Below are 20,617 nucleotides of genomic sequence, written 5' to 3' on the forward strand. Positions count from 1 at the left end.
GGACTATTTTACCTCCGGAATATTTTACCCAAGAGGACGCCATCATCATTTAATCATACAGTAAAGCTGCATGCCCTCGGGAAAAATTACGGCCGTAGTTTCCCCTTGCTTTCAGCCATTCGCAGTACCAGCACAGCAAGGCCGTTTTGGTTATTGTTACAAGGCCAGATCAGTCAATCATCCAGACTGTTGCCCTTGCAACTACTGAAAAGGCTGCTGCCCCTCTTCAGGAACCACACGTTTGTCTGGCCTCTCAACAGATACCCCTCCATTGTGGTTGTACCTACGGTACGGCTATCTGTATCGCTGAAGCACGCAAGCCTCCCCACCAACGGCAAGGTCCACGGTTCATGGGGGGGGGGGAGGGGGGGGGGGGGAATAATACCATATGGCTTAATAATTACAAAACAAAATGACTGATGCCACATCACAAAACTAAGTGCACTATGAAACCATAAACTGAAGATACTGATGCTGCTGATAACTTTATAAGAGGTAGGTGCACTTTGCAGAAACCATAGAGATGGAAGTGGTCTCGTGTGTGTGTGTGTGTGTGTGTGTGTGTGTTTTACATACCAATTTATGAGTGTGTGTGGTTTGCATTACTGAATTTATTTGCTTGTGTTTCTGCACCTGATGAAGGACTTTGTCCATCAGTTAAAAGAAGCCTACAGTCTGCTTTCTGTTTTGCTTAGCGGCTATTTAACGTTTTTCTAAGTGGTGAATTGCAATATGTTTTATTTCATAATGTTATTCCATCCCAGATTTTATATTATTTGATAATTTGTATTTAGTTTAAGAATAATGTATATGTTTTCAAAACCAATACTGAATGACACAGTCTTTTACAGTTAACACTGTGTATGAGCCCATATGGTTAAATATACTGTATTTTGCAGCCACCCGTACCTATATCACCATGGACTGAAAGGAGGGATGCCTTGGCAGCATCAAGTAGTTGTACACAGCTAACTGGTAAAGGAACTATAGAGGGCACTGAAGATTGCCTTTATCTCAACGTGTTCACTCCTGAGGTACTTTCCTATATGTATTTATTTATTTATTTAGATCCTTGTATCTCATCATTATAAAATGATGGAGGATTTGTCATAGATAACAGAACATGTAAGATTCATAATTATATGTTGGCTAATAAGATTTTCTTACATATAACATGAAACTATAGACTTGATAACAGTCATAATATATGAAATTAGAAGAAAAAATGAATACAATTAATTTTTTAAATGAGCATATTGAATCACTATGATGAAGGAAATAAGCTGCTCTATTTTTCTGGCTGAACTGCTGTATTTTGCATGCTGATGATTCAAATATTCCTTGATACTATAAAAACTCTTACCAATTAACATTTCTTTGGCTATTTTTTGAATATGTGGAATTTTGATATAATTTTAACTTCCTTTGGTAGCTGCTACACATAATTTTTGGCTGATAAGGAGCACCTTTTTGATACATGATTTTTGTGTGAATTTCTCTTTTAAAAGCATTTTTATTTCTCATTTGGTAGTTTTGTATTCATATTTGTCATATGACATACGTAATAAACAAATATATAATGTCTTATAACATGACACCTTCATTAATATGCTCAGTCAATATTGATATGTACATGGTACTCTTTTATACATCCCTTCTTCGTATCTGCTATAGTGTCTTGTTGCCTGTGTAGTGTCTATACTCTTATATCTGAATAATTTCTTTTTTAATTCAATTGATATGTTCAAACATCACGATTTCCTTCTCTGAAATCACTGATATGTTTCATTTTGTAATTATCAAATAGATGAATTTCATGTGACTTCATAACCTTTCCTGGAGTAATAAGTCTTGAAAGTCTCTTCGGGTTTGCTGCTGGATCCTCGAATCTACTCAATTTGATATTTTGGCGATTGGATTGGTCACCATCTTCAGGAGAATGCTGCTTCTGCTCATGTGTCCCACTGAGAACTGATGCCAAGCTGGAAATCAACACCCTATACAGGCCACCGTACTGTACATGGCGCATGCACTGCTCTTCATGGTTGCCACCCTCCAAGACTGGGTAGGTTGAGCCCCCTTTAGTGGAACACTGGCAGCAACAATATATCACACTCAGGATGATTTTTGAACAGTTGGATTGGCCACACCGATGAATGTTTGGTTTTGATGTGGGATAGTACAGGATGCCATGTCCTGCTAAGAGGAAACACATTATCTCAGTAAGTTGAATTATCTGCCAAACTAATTGCAATTGCCTCTTTATAGAGACTGCTACAAAAATCAGAAGTGTTGGTAACTATCTCAGTCTCATCAAATTTCATACTGTGTTCCTCATTTAAGCAGTGTTCTGCTACTGGCGATAGCCTCGTATGACGGCAATGTTCCTCACACCTGTCATGAACTATGTGAATCAAATGGTCAATGTTAGCCTTCACACATTAACATGGAATTTTGTATACACCATGTTTCCTTAGCCCCAAATCATCTTTCACAGAGTCGAGTAGTGCCTTAATCTTACAAGGTGGATGGAACACACTCTTAATGTCAAAAATCCTTAAAATTCTTCCAGTCTTAAATGAACTCCACAACACAGGGATAAAGGCCACCAATCTATGTTCCTCTTCATGTACATCCAGTGATGGTCCAGACTCCATAGCCCTTCTCAGAGTGTCCATTGTCCTTAAAAACAGCCATCAAATGTTCAAGTTCTTGGGTTAAGCTGTCTGCATCAGAAATGGCATATGCTCTGCATACCAACATCCTAAGGATGCCACTGCATTGGTGTGGTGGATGACAACTCGTAGAGTGCAGATACTGATGTGTGCCTGTCGTCTTTAGGTTAAATCCTTACTTTTACATTTGAAAAGTTTCACAACTTGATTCTTTGTTAAAAACAATTAGAGACCAATTGTATTCTTCACTCATTCAATGACATCCTGTACAGGCTGCTGTTCTCTTACCAAACTTTTATCCTTATGGAGGTGGTCTCTGAAAATGAATTCAGGCTACTGCAGATAGAAAATAGTTAACATAACATCCATTATAAAAAATCTTGTGTAGTTAAAACTTTGCTCACAGTATTGTTTCTACAACTGTCCTCTATGATATGCACATTGATTGTACAGAATGTAGGCTCAAAATAAAAGCAAATGGAAATTATACTGATTCAGGTGCACTTTTGTACTGCAGTATGTATGCATACTATTTACATATATTAAATTGCCATATTTCTCAATTTGTAATTTCTTGAAAATAGGAAGATATCAAGTTAATAGCTGCATGTTCATGTGTCTAACATGTATCTGTTATGAAGGTGTGAAGGTATCAACATAATTTTATTCAAAAGTAAAAAGAAAATGAAAATCTGTGTTTTTTGAGGTGGAGTCAAGATTGCCATTTATTATCTCAGGTACAATTAATCAAGAACTGACAATTTCATGCATGGGAAAACAGACCATAGAAATTCTAATGGGTCATAGTCAAGAGAAATAAGCCTGAGTGAGCTAGCAGGTTCAAAAATAGGGTCTATTGCACTGACACAGTGTACATTAAATGTAGTATTGCAGAGGTCACTGACATCCACAGTAGCATGTGATAATTTTTTTACTGAGAGTTTAAAAGAGATAGCACTTGCACATGTAAATAATTTATATGTGCTCAAAGCATGTACAGGTGAATATAGCTACTACCAGCATATCATTGAAGATGAAATTAGTTAACACTGTCATGGGCAGTGGAAAACTGGCTTCCATGCCAGAGTTTGTACCACACTGCAGCAATGGGCATTTCTCACTACTAGAGACTTTGAAAGAGATAGTATTTGCACAATTAAATAAATTTCTGCTGTACTCAAAGCATTTATGCATGTATACATACTACCATCATGTCACTGCAAGTGAAATGAATTCAGCTGACCCTACCATGGGCAGCAGGGGACTGGCTTCAGTCACTATAGATCTTGTTAGGTATTGCAGTAAAGAGCATTTCTCATTTAGAGGTGGTGCTGTGATCTACTGAATGCTTCAGTAAACTCATTGGTGTCATATTGACTTGCCTGTTAAATCACGTTTACACAGTGGCAGTATTACGTTCCCTACAAAGAATTTAAGTAAGGTAGTGGTGTTTGCCATACAGATACGAATTCAGATGAGACAGAATACTTTTACAAAACTGTTGTCACAATAATTGTCAGAATAACATCTTTTTTGCTACATATGTCAAAATCTTGGCTACTAATTGTTTACTCAATTACTTTATTTTGGTAAGAAAAACCATCCCACTGTATTGTTGGTTGCCTTGGTATTTGAAGATATCCTTGTGAGATTTTATTTTAGGTACTCTGATTGCATGATAACCAGAAAATTCTCTTTGATCATTTATCAAATGGTGTGATTTTGATACATCTTTGCTGTCAAGACAAAGATTAATCATCCATATAAAAAACTGTCTTATTAGGATCTTTTAAACTGCAGTTACATCTTTATTACATTTACCAATGTTGAATTGACTGGGTTTGATTATTTTTTTTAAAGAATCTTTATTTATTCACCAGCATAAACTTTGTACCCTTCAAAATTAATCCCCCTCAGATATAATACACTTGTGCTTGTGCTTTTTACAATCCTTGAAGTACTTCTGGAATTCTCTTTTCATTATAATGTTCAGCTCCTTTAGTGATTCTGTTTTTATCTCATCAGTAGTAGCAAAACAAGATCCTTTTATGGTGCTCTTCAGCCTCAGGAATAGAAAGAAGTTGCAGGGGGCTTGTCCAGCAAAAACGGTGACCGATACAATATAACAGTTCTGTTTTTTGCTGAAAAATAATGAAGAAGCTTTGAAGTGTGAGAAGGAGCATTATCGTAACACAATTTCCACGAGGAGTTTTGCCACAATTATGCTTGCTTTCTTTAGATTATTTCACGCAAATGGCACATAACTTCCAGGTATTATTCCTTATTGCCATACAGCCAAAAGACAGGAACTCATGATGCATTATCCCATTGTAATCAAAGGTAACATTCACATGTGATCAACTTGTAAAATTATTTTTGGGCTTGACTGTTCAGGTAATTTCTTTTGGTATGATTGGGCCATACCTGTATACCCATGTTTTGTCACCTGTTATAAACATCTTTAGAAGTTCTGGACCATTGTCAACTTCATTCAGTAATTTCTGAGTGACGTCTATGTGATGTCATTTTCGGTCAAAATTCAACAACTTTGGAACAAACTTTGCTGCTACACATATTATGTCAAAAAGGTTCAAAAAAATTGCTAGGCGTGAGCCAAGGAATCTGCTGACATCATCAGCAACCTCTCTGATGGATACTTGGCACTTTTCCAAAACAATTTTCTTTACTTCTTCCACATTGCCATCAGTAATTAATGTGCCAGAGCATCTAGGGTGGTTATTTTCTTCAACATCTTCTTGAACCTCTTAGAAACATTTACACTGCTCATAAACTCTTGTCTTACTCGTAGGAGATTTGCCTAAGTCGAGCAGTGAAGCACAATGTGCTGAGCAGCATGTTCAGCAACTGGGTGGTCCAGCTGTCTCTTGGGCACAAGAGAGAATTAAGAGTTTTTTTCCAGGAACTCTCAAAGGAAATATTAAGGGATCCTAAAACTGACAAAAAAGATGAAAAATAAGAGAGGGGTGGATTTTAATTTGAAAATAAAAGTTGCCTTTCAGACATGAAATGGATGGATAACAGGTCTGCAAGTTTTCTCTTGGTACTGTACAATGCAGTGGAACTTATAGTTGTCAAAAGAAAAAGTAAGGGTGATCTCACCAAAAATATTAATTAATGTTTTGTAATCCAAGTGTGCACTAAGATTATGCTAGAGGTATACTAGCTGAATGGGCTGCAGTTGGATAAGCAGCTGCCAGCAACAAGTCGTATACTCTTAGCTCACTTATTTGTTACATAGTTTAATTCTTAATTTCTTTGCATGTTTTTGGGTACTTGAATTTTTAATTCATAAAATATGGGTGTATTATAGTATTTGAGAGTTGTATCATTGCGTTTTAGTACCTGAACAGTGTAAAATCACATAGTCTCCTTCTGCCGCCGAGCAGTGTGTCAGCAGTGCGCAAGTAGCAGCATTACTGCATTAACTAGGCAATCTTGTATTTTAATAACCGTTTAAATTTTATGTCGAATTGTTTGTGCTCTCTGTAGATTAGTTCAGATGTTCTTTTCACAACAGTATTTAGCATGGATAGGGACTGTGACTGCTGTGTTCGGATGCAGGCTGAGTTGGCATCCCTTCGCTCCCAGCTTCAGGCAGCATTGGCTTCAGTCACACAGCTTGAGGCTGTTGTCAATGGGCATCATTGTGAGGATCCGGATGGGGGTTTGTCAGGGACGGCCAGCTCGTCTCACACATCCCCCAGTCGGACAACGGCTGTGGCTGCCTGGGATACTGCCCACATTGAGGCTGACCCCTCACCTGTGGTAGAGTGGGAGGTCATCTCGAGGAGTGGCAGGGGGTGAAAGACTTCCCGGAGGGCTGAATGGAAGGCCTCTCCAGTTTGTCTGACAAACTGGATTCAGGCTGATACTGAGCTTTGTCCTGTTCCAGAGGTTGCCCCTCAGTCTGCAAGATCCGGGTGGTCGCAGAGGGTGGGCTTACTGGTAGTTGGGAGCTCCAACGTCAGGCGCGTAATGGGGCCCCTTAGGGATATGACAGCAAGAGAGGGGAGGAAAACCAATGTGCACTCTGTGTGCATAGCAGGGGGAGTCATTCCAGTAGTGGAAAGGGTCCTTCCAGATGCCATGAAGGGTACAGGGTGCACCCATCTGCAGATGGTCGCTCATGTCGGCACCAATGATGTGTGTGGCTATGGATCAGAGGAAATCCTCTCTGGCTTCCAGCGGCTATCTGGTTTGGTGAAGACTGCCAATCTCGCTAGCGGGATGAAAGCAGAGCTCACCATCTGCAGCATCGTCGACAGGACTGACTGTGGACCTTTGGTACAGAACCAAGTGGAGGGTCTGAATCAGAGGCTGAGATGGTTCTGTGACTGTATGGGCTGCAGATTCCTCGACTTGCACCATAGGGTGGTGAGGTTTCAGGTTCCGCTGGATAGGTCAGGAGTGCACTACACACAGCAGGCAGCTACACAGGTAGCAGGGGTTGCATGGTGTGGACTGGGCAGGTTGTTAGGTTAGATGGGATCGGGCAAGTACAGAACGGGCAACAGCCTCAAAGGGTGCGGGGCAAAGTCAGGACATGCGGGAACCAAGCAGCAATCAGTATTGTAATTGTAAACTGTCAAAGCTGCGCTGGTAAAGCACTGGAACTTCAAGTGCTGATAGAAAGCACCAAAGCAGAAATTGTTATAGGTACAGAAAGCTGGCTGAAGCCAGAGATAAATTCTGCCAAAATTTTTACAAAGGCACAGACGGTGTTTAGAAAGGATAGATTGAATGCAACCGGTGGTGGCGTGTTTGTCGCTGTTAGTAGTAGTTCAACCTGTAGTGAAGTAGAAGTGCATAGTTCCAGTGAATTATTATGGGTGGAGGTTACACTCAACAACCGAGCTAGGTTAATAATTGGCTCCTTTTACCAACCTCCCGACTCAGCAGCATTAGTGGCAGAACAACTGAGAGAAAATGTGGAATACATTTCATATAAATTTTCTCAGCATGATACGGTCTTAGGTGGAGATTTCAATTTACCAGATATAGACTGGGACACTCAGATGTTTAGGATGGGTGTTAGGGACAGAGCATCGAGTGACATTATATTGAGTGCACTATCCAAAAATTACCTTGAGCAATTAAACAGAGAACCGACTTGTGGAGATAACATCTTGGACCTACTGATAACAAACAGACCCAAACTTTTTGACTCTGTAAGCACAGAACAGGGAATCAGTGATCACAAGGCCGTTGCAGCATCCCTGAATATGGAAGTAAATAGGAATATAAAAAAAGGAAGGAAGGTTTATCTGTTTAGCAAGAGTAATAGAAGGCAGATTTCAGACTACCTAACAGATCAAAACGAAAATTTCTGTTCCGACACTGACAATGTTGAGTGTTTATGGAAAAAGTTCAAGGCAATCGTAAAATGTGTTTTAGACAGGTACGTGCTGAATAAAACTGTGAGGGACGGGAAAAACCCACCGTCGTTCAACAATAAAGTTAGGAAACTACTGCAAAAGCAAAGAGAGCTTCAGTGCAATTTTAAACGCAGCCAAAACCTCTCACACAAACAGAAGCTAAACAATGTCAAAGTTAGTGCAAGGAGGGCTATGCTTGAAACGTTCAGTGAATTCGAAAGTAAAATTCTATGTACTGAATTGACAGAAAATCCTAGAAAGTTCTGGTCTTACGTTAAATCAGTAAGTGGCTCAAAACAGCATATCTAGACACTCTGAGATGATGATGTCATTGAAACAGAGGATGACACGCGTAAATCTGAAATACTAAACACCTTTTTCCAAAGCTGTTCCACAGAGGAAGACCACACTGCAGTTCCTTCTCTAAATCCTCGCACAAACAAAAAAATGGCTGACACCAAAATAAGTGTCCAAGGAATAGAAAAGCAACTGGAATCACTCAACAGAGGAAAGTCCACTGGACCTGATGGGATACCAATTTGATTCTACACAGAGTACGCGAAAGAACTTGCCCCCCTTCTAACAGCCATGTACCACAAGTCTCTAGAGGAACGGAAGGTTCCAAATGGTTGGAAAAGAGCACAGGTAGTCCCAGTCTTCAAGAAGGGTCATCGAGCAGATGTGCAAAACTATAGACCTATATCTCTGACATCGATCTGTTGTAGAATTTTAGAATATGTTTTTTGCTCGCATATCATGTCATTTCTGGAAACCCAAAATCTACTCTGTAGGAATGAACATGGATTCCGGAAACAGCAATCGTGTGAGACCCAACTTGCTTTATTTGTTCATGAGACCCAGAAAATATTAGATACAGTCCCCCAGGTAGGTGCCATTTTCCTTGACTTCCGGACGGCGTTCAATACAGTTCTGCACTGTCGCCTGATAAACAAAGTAAGAGCCTACGGAATATCAGATCAGCTGTGTGGCTGGATTGAAGAGTTTTTAGAAAACAGAACACAGCATGTTGTTCTCAATGGAGAGACGTCTACAGACGTTAAAGTAACCTCTGGCGTGCCACAGGGGAGTGTTATGGGACCATTGCTTTTCACAATATAGATAATTGACCTAGTAGATAGTGTCGGAAGTTTCATGTGGCTTTTCGCGGATGATGCTGTAGTATACAGAGAAGTTGCAGCATTAAAAAATTGCAGCCAAATGCAGGAAGATCTGCAGCGGATAGGCACTTGGTGCAGGGAGGGGCAACTGACCCTTAACATAGACCCATGTAATGTATTGCGAATACATAGAAAGAAGGATCCTTTATTGTATGATTATATGATAGCGGAACAAACACTGGTATCAGTTACTTCTGTAAAATATCTGGGAGTATGCGTGCGGAACGATTTGAAGTGGAATGATCATATAAAATTAATTGTTGGTAAGGCGGGTACCAGGTTGAGATTCATTGGGAGAGTCCTTAGAAAATGTAGTCCATCAACAAAGGAGGTGGCTTACAAAACACTCGTTCGACCTATACTTGAGTATTGCTCATCAGTGTGGGATCCGTACCGGGTTGGGTTGACAGAGGAGATAGAGAAGATCCTAAGAAGAGCGGCGTGTTTCATCACAGGGTTATTTGGTAAGCGTGATAGTGTTACAGAGATGTTTAGCAAACTCAAGTGGCAGACTCTGCAAGAGAGGCGCTCGCATCACAGTGTAGCTTGCTGTCCAGGTTTCGAGAGGGTACGTTTCTGGATGAGTTATCGAATATATTGCTTCCCCCTACTTATACCTCCCAAGGAGATCACGAATGTAAAATTAGAGAGATTCGAGTGCACACGGAGGCTTTCCGGCAGTCGTTCTTCTCGCAAGCCATACGCGACTGGAACAGGAAAGGGAGGTAATGACAGTGGCAACTAAAGTGCCCTCCGCCACACACCGTTGGGTGGCTTGTGGATTATAAATGTAGATGTAGATATAGATGTAGATGTAGAAAAGCTTTTCTGTTGAGTGGCTGAGTAAGATTTATTTAATTTTTTTGCTATAGCCAATAATTTTATACTGGGAAGACTAACAAGAAGCAGGTGTAAAAATCAGCCACCATTTCATGTCTTTGGCAAAGTGATAGCAAGAACTATTTCTTGAAATACAGAGGCTGGCAGCCTCTTTTACTGTTCCTATGGATAATTAGTGTAGGCAAATACCACCCTTTTGTTAGGAATACCTACAATAGGTGTTATAATTGTTGCATGTACTCATGTGAAAAGCTTACACTCTGCCTGTGTAAAACAAATTATATACCTTTTGTGCAGTTACCCATTCTTCACAAATTTTCATGTGGATCCAGATTTTGAATTTTCAGATAAAAGTCAAGTTTTTGCACTTGAAATGGGAAATAAACAGCATATGCTAAAATGTCTGAAGAAGTGATTCATATGTAATATATAATTTAATCCGGAAGTATATGTTGGAGGAGTACTTCCAATCTCCTAGTATAACCGGATACAAAGGGAAAACAACACATATTGTTCTACCAGAATTATTTCAGATAATCCCAGATAATTTTTTAATGACTGTGTCTTCTAAGTGACACACAAATGGGTTAAAATAACAGATTAACTGGTTGCAATGCTGATGATTGACCTCATGTAGCTTTGCAGTTCACATTTGCTAATTCAAAATGTTCAGTACAGTGTTAAGTTTTAATGACCACATGTTCTGTTCCCACCTCTGTATGTATAGGGAACACTGTGATAATAAAATTATGAAGAGACAGAATGTTTGGCCAGTACATACCTCTAGGAGGCACAATCCATTATTACAGGCAGACATATTTAATAGAGACAACTGCAATTGGTCTTGTCCCTCCTCATCCACACACTCATAAAAATGGCATGTGTGGCCTGCCCCTACCTATTACTAGTTATTGTAATGCAGCTGGTGAACAATCTAACAGTTCAGACGGCTCAGGTTAGGGTTTTCACTTTCACTTTTAAATGTGTACTAGACTTTCAGCTCCTGATGATAAGTATATGCTACCAATTTTGTCTCTTCGTAATTTCATAGTTTTATCAAGTGAATTTACATTTCTATACAGAACTGTAATTACTCTGTTGCCTATAGATACAGAGTTTATGCCTAGAGTGTATAAGATAAAGGGTGTGATAAAATTAGCTCCATTTATAGAGTTACTCAGCCAATTCCCAGAAAAAAAATAAACATACCAGTGTATAGGTAAATCAACAGTTTTCCTTGGATGCATTTGTCTAGACAGATTACATGACCAAATGTTATAATCTGCATACAAAATCTGATATATTTTGCTATTATAGTGCACATACTTTGAAGTAGTTTAAAAGCTGTTATTAAATAAGTATTGGCTTCATGTTCTCACTTTCTTTCCTGACAGCTGCCATCAGATAATGATAACCCCAAACCTGTACTAGTGAACATTCATGGTGGCTGCTTCACTGCAGGATCTGGTGGTTCACGACCATCTGAGTATTTTATTGACAATGGTATTGTATATGTTGCAATCAATTATCGTCTTGGACCATTAGGTAAGCACACTTCCAACATAGTAAATAACTCACAGATTCTGTAATTCAAGTGTCACTATCCATGATTTTGTTTCAATATGTTTGCCGATAATGACAATATAGAACCCACCAATGACATCAATCCATCTATGTAAATGAATATAATAGAGGGAAACATTCCACGTGGGAAAAATATATTTAAAAAGAAAGATGATGAGACTTACCAAACAAAAGCACTGGCAGGTCGATAGACACACAAACAAACACAAACATACACACAAAAAATTCTAGCTTTCGCAACCAACGGTTGCCTCGTCAGGAAAGAGGGAAGGAGAGGGAAAGACAAAAGGATTTGGGTTTTAAGGGAGAGGGTAAGGAGTCATTCCAATCCCGGGAGTGGAAAGACTTACCTTAGGGGGAAAAAAGGACAGGTATACACTTGCACACACACACATATCCATCCGCATATACACAGACACAAGCAGACATTTGTAAAGGCAAAGAGTTTGGGCAGAGATGTCAGTCGGGACGGAAGTACAGAGGCAAAGATGATGTTGAAAGACAGGTGAGGTATGAGCGGCGGCAGATTGAAGTTAGAAATTAGCGGAGATTGAGGCCTGGCGGATAGCGAGAAGAGAGGATTGCTGAAGGGCAAGTTCCCATCTCCGGAGTTCTGACAGGTTGGTGTTAGTGGGAAGTATCCAGATAACCCGGACGGTGTAACACTGTGCCAAGATGTGCTGGCCGTGCACCAAGGCATGTTTAGCCACAGGGTGATCCTCATTACCAACAAACACTGTCTGCCTGTGTCCATTCATGCGAATGGACAGTTTGTTGCTGGTCATTCCCACATAGAACGCTTCACAGTGTAGGCAGGTCAGTTGGTAAATCACGTGGGTGCTTTCACACATGGCTCTGCCTTTGATTGTGTACACCTTCCGGGTTACAGGACTGGAATAGGTGGTGGTGGGAGGGTGCATGGGACAGGTTTTACACCGGGGGCGGTTACAGGGGTAGGAGGCAGAGGGTAGGGAAGGTGGTTTGGGGATTTCATAGGGATGAACTAAGAGGTTACGAAGGTTAGGTGGACGGCGGAAAGACACTCTTGGTGGAGTGAGGAGGATTTCATGAAGGATGGATCTCATTTCAGGGCAGGATTTGAGGAAGTCGTATCCCTGCTGGAGAGCCACATTCAGAATCTGATCCAGTCCCGGAAAGTATCCTGTCACAAGTGGGGCACTTTTGGGGTTCTTCTGTGGAAGGTTCCGGGTTTGGGGAGATGAGGAAGTGGCTCTGGTTATTTGCTTCTGTATCAGGTCGGGAGGGTAGTTACGGGATGCAAAAGCTGTTTTCAGGTTGTTGGTGTAATGGTTCAAGGATTCCGGACTGGAGCAGATTCGTTTGCCACGAAGACCTAGGCTGTAGGGAAGGGACAGTTTGATGTGGAATGGGTGGCAGCTGTCATAATGGAGGTACTGTTGCTTGTTGGTGGGTTTGATGTGGACGGACGTGTGAAGCTGGCCATTGGACAGGTGGTGCCTCTGTACTTCCGTCCCGGCTGACATCTCTGCCCAAACTCTTTGCCTTTACAAATGTCTGCTTGTGTCTGTGTATATGCGGATGGATATGTGTGTGTGTGCGAGTGTATACCTGTCCTTTTTTCCCCCTAAGGTAAGTCTTTCCGCTCCTGGGATGGGAATGACTCCTTACCCTCTCCCTTAAAACCCAAATCCTTTTGTCTTTCCCTCTCCTTCCCTCTTTCCTGACGAGGCAACCGTTGGTTGCCAAAGCTAGAATTTTTTGTGTGTATGTTTGTGTTTGTTTGTGTGTCTATCGACCTGCCAGCGCTTTTGTTTGGTAAGTCTCATCATCTTTCTTTTTAAATACATCTATGTAAATGAAATGAATGGCAAAATAATCAGCCTAAAGAACTATCAGAGTCATATTGGATCAAATACTGTTATTCTTCTCAGAACAAAAGAGTAAGAGGAACAGAACTGAGCAGTTGTTACTACAGAGCATGATGAGGAAATAATGAAGTAGTGACTCTTTTGCATTTCGTAAAAGAAATGAGTGCTTACTATTAACTGGAACACAATTGATAATGATTTATTATTTGAATTATAGAATGAAACACTTGCAGAATGAAAAGAAAAGAAGGAATGCTAGGGTAGACCATCATGTTGTTGTTAAGGTTATAAGAAACTGAACATTATCTAAAATGAAAAATTATGGGCTAAACAATATTGATTGCCATCATCTGGCAGGAACCACAATGGTACTATTTTTACTGATAATAATGTGTAATGAGATTATTGCACATTTTAAATGAAACATAATCTATGTGAAGATAGCACTCTAGGTTAGTCAATCATTGTAATTGAATGTTTATACAGCTCACCTGCTTTAGGAGCTGTAGTGACTAAAAGCTACAGAGAAAACATGAGTAACATAACATTGTCTGATTATACTGTGGTAACGGGGGGATATTTCAACTTCTTTGTTCTAGATTGGGCAACTAACATGATTAAAGCAGGTGCCAGAGACAGGCATTCACAAGTGATTATGTTACCTGAAAATTACCTTCATGAGATAGAAAATCTAGTTGTGAGGGCAATGTTTTGCATCTGCTGGTAACTAACACATTCCAACTTTTGGATGAAGGTATTGCAGGGTATGGAATCACTGTGCATGGGGCTGTTACAGACTCAATCAGCACATATGTCAGTATTAATGTTAAGAAATGTAGAAAAATATTTTTGCATTGCAGCTGTAAAAAGATACATACTGCAACAGCAAACATTGTTCTATGAGGATGAAAATGTGGAAAAGCAATGAATAAATTCAGAAATATTGTATAATATGCTTTACCCATGTTATGGACTAAGTTAGTTCGTGACAAATGGGAAATATCTGCCATTATTTACTAGCTATGTTAGAAAGCTGCTAAGAAGGCAACATGCAGATGCAAACAATGACAAAGACTTTTTGAGGAAACACACAAACAGATTTACAAAGAGAAATGTGAGAAGCATTCAGTGAATCCAAAAGTAAACATTTGTCTCCTAGTCTGAAGAAAAATCCTAAAACTTTTGATGTTACATAATGTCAATACATGAACTGATGTCACCCACACAGTATCCCAGTAATTATTCTGGTATTGGAAGGGAGGGTTGCAAAGAGAAGATTGAATTACTGGATTTAGTCTTCAAAAACTGTTTCACTGTGGAAGATCATCCTATGGTGTTTCCTTTCAAATATTGCATGAACGTCAAAATGTTGGATATTGAGAAAGTGATAAGGTAACAGTAAACCATCTACAATCACTTAACAGGAGAAAATCAACTTGACCTGATAAGATATTTGTATGATTCTATATAGATTAAGACAAAGAACTTGTCCCCTTCTTGTAACAGTTTGTCATAAGACTCTGAAGTTGTCCATGTGACTGCAGGAAGATACAAGTCATTCCCATTTTAAAGCAAGTTTCTGGGGAAAGTGCATAACTATTGGTCTATATTTTTGATATCCATTTTTGTAGAATTATGAAATATCTTTTATTTTCATGCATAATTAACTGTTTGAACACCAAACCTCTCATCTGTAGGAATCAAAATTGGTTCCATAAACAGTAGTCTTTTGAAACTGTCACAGGGCAGTAGATAAAAACACCCAGGTTTATGTCACTTTCCTTGTATTCCAGAACGCATACAATATAACTGCCCACTGTCACACAATGATCAAAAGTTGAGCTTATAAAATATCACACCAGCTTTATAACTGGATTGAAAACTCTTCAACACAAGAATTCAACACACCGTAGCAGGATGAAATTATCAGATGCAAAAGTGACTTGGGACATATCCCATGGCAGTATTACAGGAACATTATTATGTTGATTAGTAAGCACAAGATCATCACAGAAGCACTTATCAGATTACAGTGACAGACACTAAAACAGAAACATTCTATATCAAGGAGAAATCTGTACTGAATTCAAACAGTGTACATTCCAAGAAGAGTTAGGCAACATATTATTTTCTTCATCACACATTTTACAAAATGATCACAATGTAAAAATCAGGGAAATTTGAGTTCATGCAGAGGCTTACTAACAGTCAGTGTTCTTGCACACCATTCTTAAATGGAAAAGGAAATGAGAGAACAGTACCCAAAGAAATTTCTGCCAATCACTGTGTGGTGATGCAGAGATAGATGATATAGGGGAAACTATGAAAGATTTGAATCCTGTAGTTCCCTTACCCTCTGTTTCATAAACGGTCTGTTGACTTCTCATCTTTGTTAAAAAGGAATTTGCATTCTGCTTCAGACTTAAAATAAATGTTTTTTATATTTTTAGGATTCATGAGTACTGGTGATTCACTCCTTCCTGGGAATCTTGGTATGAAGGATCAAGTCCTTGCACTTCAGTGGGTACAACAGAATATTGCTGCATTTGGTGGAAATCCCAATGATGTTACTATTTTTGGTCAAAGTGCAGGAGGAGCTTCAGTTCATTATCATCTGTTATCACCACTGTCAAAAGGTATGATTACAAAGACAAAGTATGATAATAGCAGATTTTCAAGAAGGCAGAATGGCTGACCAGTATTTACCTTAGGGATGTGAAATTTGAAGTATTGATAAATATGTACAAAACAACTAATTTTTTAATCTGATAGTTAGTTTCCTCAGTTAGGAAAGCAAGATAAACAGAGGAAATTTAGAAAGGAGAAGCAAATCACTCTTACCCATATTAAAATGGACCGACACAAAAAATGTAATGTAACATACACAATCATGACACTTTAAATATTGGTGTCATAGACTGTAATTGAAAGCTTCAGTTTTCAGCCCTATTCTATATTAACAAAAAATAGAGAGAAAAGGATTATAACATAGTCATTCTTAAACAACCACAAAATTTAATGTTCCATTGTTCATACAATTCAAATAATATTGAATGACATATCACAATTTCTCCACATCATCATGGGTTAAGTGTTAGCTATAACTAAATTATATTTATCTGCTTATTTCATTGCAGTCACTCACTCATTTTAGCTAAGTGTTACCCAGCTTCTTCCATCCTTTGGACTATGTGCTAAATACAAAATCAAAAGAAGACCTTGAATTCATTCGTTTTTCATCAGATGCAAAATTTATTTTTCACTATGTGAATACATTACTTCCAACCACTCTCTAAGCATTTACGCAGAACCAATGAAATCCATCTTACAATCAAATACCAAATGTTCAGCAAGGATGGTGTTCATTTCAAAGAAATTTAAGATATCAAATATTTATCTTTAACACATTTATTTTAAAAAGCATTTCGAATTTTAATATAATTATTGTAAATGTTCCTGTTAAATATTTGTTTTTACAATGTGAAATAATTATTGTAACTACTAAAAATTTACAGTGTGATTATAAAAAAATACTTGGTTTTTTTTCTTAAAAAAATTAACATGGATGTGACAGAAGTACACATCATGTGAAAAATTTCCTCTACTAGATGAGGAGCACAGTATGGCATACAACACAAAAATAACAAAATGGAAAAACTGATATCACTTCACAAATGGTACTGCGAAACCTATTAGTTTTTGTTGTGTGGGAAGTTGTTATTTCTTAGTAAGTCATGATTCCTGTGGCACTGCAGGAACTGACATTATTTAGTCATCACTGGCCCCTCTTGTAGCATACTTATTAATGCATTCAACTTTTTGCAACTTGATTTATGTGAAACTGTTTCCATAATGAATATTAACAAATCAAAAACTAAGATCAGCATGATCAATGACAATTTACAATTAATGTTTTGCTTAGCTACGATAAAAACTGAGCCAAATAGCAAAGCAAGGAGAAATCAGTGGAGTGTTACATTTCAAATCAAACTATGTAAATAATGTTTATGTGTAAATACATATTTGTATTTATATTTAAATAAAAAGAATAAAACACACACACACACACACACACACACACACACACACACACACACACACAGTCATAGTTAGGGTTTGCAGTCCACCGTCTCACTAAGTCCATTCACATTTGTACTAAATCTGTATCATCCCAAGCAGTTATATGTGCAATTGTAAGTGATTTACTGTAGCAAATCACTCTTTAGTTTGCACCCTCTGACAGACTGTATTATCTCACTGCCAAATTGAAGGAGGACCATTAGGTCTAGCAGTGAGAGGCAGACAGTATTAATCAGGTCTATAACCTGCACCAACGAAAAATATCACATCAACTATTAATGAGAATCATTAGGTGCAGTTTATACTTCAAAGACAATTTATTATTTAAGAACCACTAAATACAAGCAAAACGAAAGGAATTAAAAAAATTAGCAACTCTGCTGCAGAGTGAGTATCTCATTCTGGAAACATCCCCCAGGCTGTGGCTAAGCCATGTCTCCGCTATATCCTTTCTTTCAGGAGGGTTAGTTCTGCTAGGTTCGCAGGAGAGCTTCTGTAAAGTTTGGAAGGTAGGAGACGAGATACAGGCAGAAGTAAAGCTGTGAGTACTGGGCGTGAGTCATGCTTCGGTAGCTCAGATGGTAGAGCACTTGCCCGCGAAAGGCAAAGGTCCCGAGTTCAAGTCTTGGTCGGGCACACAGTTTTAATCTGCCAGGAAGTTTCATATCAGCACACACTCCGCTGCAGAGTGAAAATCTCATCCTGGAACTCCTGCTTTGCCAGATAAACTAATTCATTGCTGTGTAGTTACTACTGAGTAGTGTACTTTAGGTGTAAGTCTATTTTATGGTCAGTTTAGATGCATAACAGTTACTTATATAGTGCAAGAAAACAGACTAATTCAATACATCACTTATTTGTAATACTGCTATTGCCACTTTTCCTTTTAATGCAGACTGGGGTGAAAGACGGTCTGTGATGTACTGCTGCATGGTCCAGGTTAGGTTGGAAGCCGATAAATTGATTGTGAGATAACAAAGCCAACAAATGTGTCATGACAATCATGCCAAGGAATAACAAACAGATGTAGAGGTGGGCATGGTCCCCAAAGATAGAAACATACTTGTGCTGATCCATTGTGCCTTCCAGAACGATGAGATCACACATGTGATTACATGAAAACATTCCCCATACCATAATCTTCCATCCTCCTCCCTGGACCCTTCCAAAGACTGTTCAGGGTATTTGTTTTCAGATTTCAGATCATATGCACCAATGGACATCTTTCTGACTGAGCTTAAAATGTGATTCATCTGAAACGGCCATGTATCACCATTCTGTGGATGTCCAGTTGTGATATTGGTGTACAACTTGCAGCCTTCATCACCAGTGAACATCAGTAAGCACCAGTGCATGAACCAGGTGCCTGCTGTGAAGGTCCATACACAGCAACATTCATTGATCAGTGATTGAGGAGACATTGTTTGATCTGAGAGGTCAGTTGCACCTGTCATCTATAGACCGGGGGGCACCACAGTTGTCTTGGAGCCAATTTCGGATAGTGCTATTTCACCACGTACAGTATAATTTAACCACAGCAGCATGTGAACAGTTTAAAAACTTAGTCATTTCAGAAATGCCTCCATCCATGCCCTGAAAGCCGAAGATGATGCTGTATGTCAGACAAATCCCTCTATTTCCACATTATGACAATGACTGCACTGTTTTCTGCATCCCCATCAACATGTTATATATATCCTCCACTGGTCATGGTGCCACCTTCCATCTGTGAGTGGCTATCACACATTGATATTGAAAATTGGTGGTTGCTTCATTAGTGTGACTGGACTGTCTAATTCACTTTTCTCTCTAGTGAAGGGAGATGAAAATTTAATAGTCATGGGTGACTGGAATTCGAGAGTAGGAAAAGGGAGAGAAGGAAACATAGTAGGTGAATATGGATTGGGGATAAGAAATGAAAGAGGAAGCCGCCTGGTAGAATTTTGCACAGAGCATAACTTAATCATAGCTAACACTTGGTTCAAGAATCATAAAAGAAGGTTGTATACATGGAAGAATCCTGGAGATACTAGAAGGTATCAGATAAATTATATAATGTTAAGACAAAGATTTAGGAACCAGGTTTTAAATTGTAAGACATTTCCAGGGGCAGATGTGGACTCTAACCACAATCTACTGGTTATGAACTGTAGATTAAAACTGAAGAAACTGCAAAAAGGTGGGAATTTAAGGAGATGGGACATAGATAAACTGACTAAACCAGAGGTTGTACAGAGTTTCAGTAGACCATAAGGCAACAACTGACAGGAATGGGGGAAAGAAATACAGTAGAAGAAGAATGGGTAGCTCTGAGGGATGAAGTAGTGAAGTCAGCAGAAGATCAAGTAGGGAAAAAGATGAGGGCTAGTAGAAATCCTTGGGGAACAGAAGAAATATTGAATTTAATTGAGGAAGGGTGAAAATATAAAAAAGCAGTAAAATAAGAAGGAAAAAGGGAATACAAAGGCTCAAAAATGAAATCAACAGGAAGTGCAAAATGGCTAAGCAGGGATGGCTAGAGGACAAATGTAAAGATGTAGAGGCTTATCTCACTATGCATAAGACAGATACTGCCTACAGGAAAATTAAAAGAGACGTTTGGAAAAAAGAGAGCCACTTGTATGAATATCAAGAGCTCAGATGGAAACCCAGTTCTAAGCAAAGGAGGGAAAGCAGAAAAGTGGAAGGAGTATATAGAGGGTCTATACAAGGGCGATGTACTTGAGGACAATATTATGGAAATGGAAGAGGATTTAGATGAAGAGGAAATGGAAGATACGATATTGCATGAAGAGTTTGACAGAGCACTGAAAGACCTGAGTCAAAACAAAGCCCCAGGAGTAGACAATATTCCATTGGAACTACTGACGGCCTTGGGAGAGCCAGTCCTGACAAACCTCTACCATCTGGTGAGAAAGATGTATGAGACAGGCGAAATACCCTCAGACTTGAAGAAGAATATAATAATTCCATACCCAAAGAAAGCAGGTGTAGACAGATGTGAAAATTACCGA

General features: G+C 39.0%; 1 protein-coding gene across 1 annotated transcript in view; it reads left to right on the forward strand.

The window, feature by feature from the left end:
- The window catches only part of LOC126146334 (esterase FE4-like), a 79,925-nt gene that overhangs the window by 16,653 nt on the left and 42,655 nt on the right, over positions 1-20,617 (forward strand). The window contains exons 3-5 of the mRNA XM_049915613.1: positions 900-1,034; positions 11,484-11,634; positions 15,974-16,159. Coding sequence (XP_049771570.1) covers positions 900-1,034; positions 11,484-11,634; positions 15,974-16,159 — 472 coding nt within the window. The remainder of the gene's footprint in view (positions 1-899; positions 1,035-11,483; positions 11,635-15,973; positions 16,160-20,617) is intronic.

Source organism: Schistocerca cancellata, chromosome 2 (genome assembly GCF_023864275.1).
Source record: "Schistocerca cancellata isolate TAMUIC-IGC-003103 chromosome 2, iqSchCanc2.1, whole genome shotgun sequence".
Classification (NCBI taxonomy): Eukaryota; Metazoa; Arthropoda; class Insecta; order Orthoptera; family Acrididae; genus Schistocerca; species Schistocerca cancellata.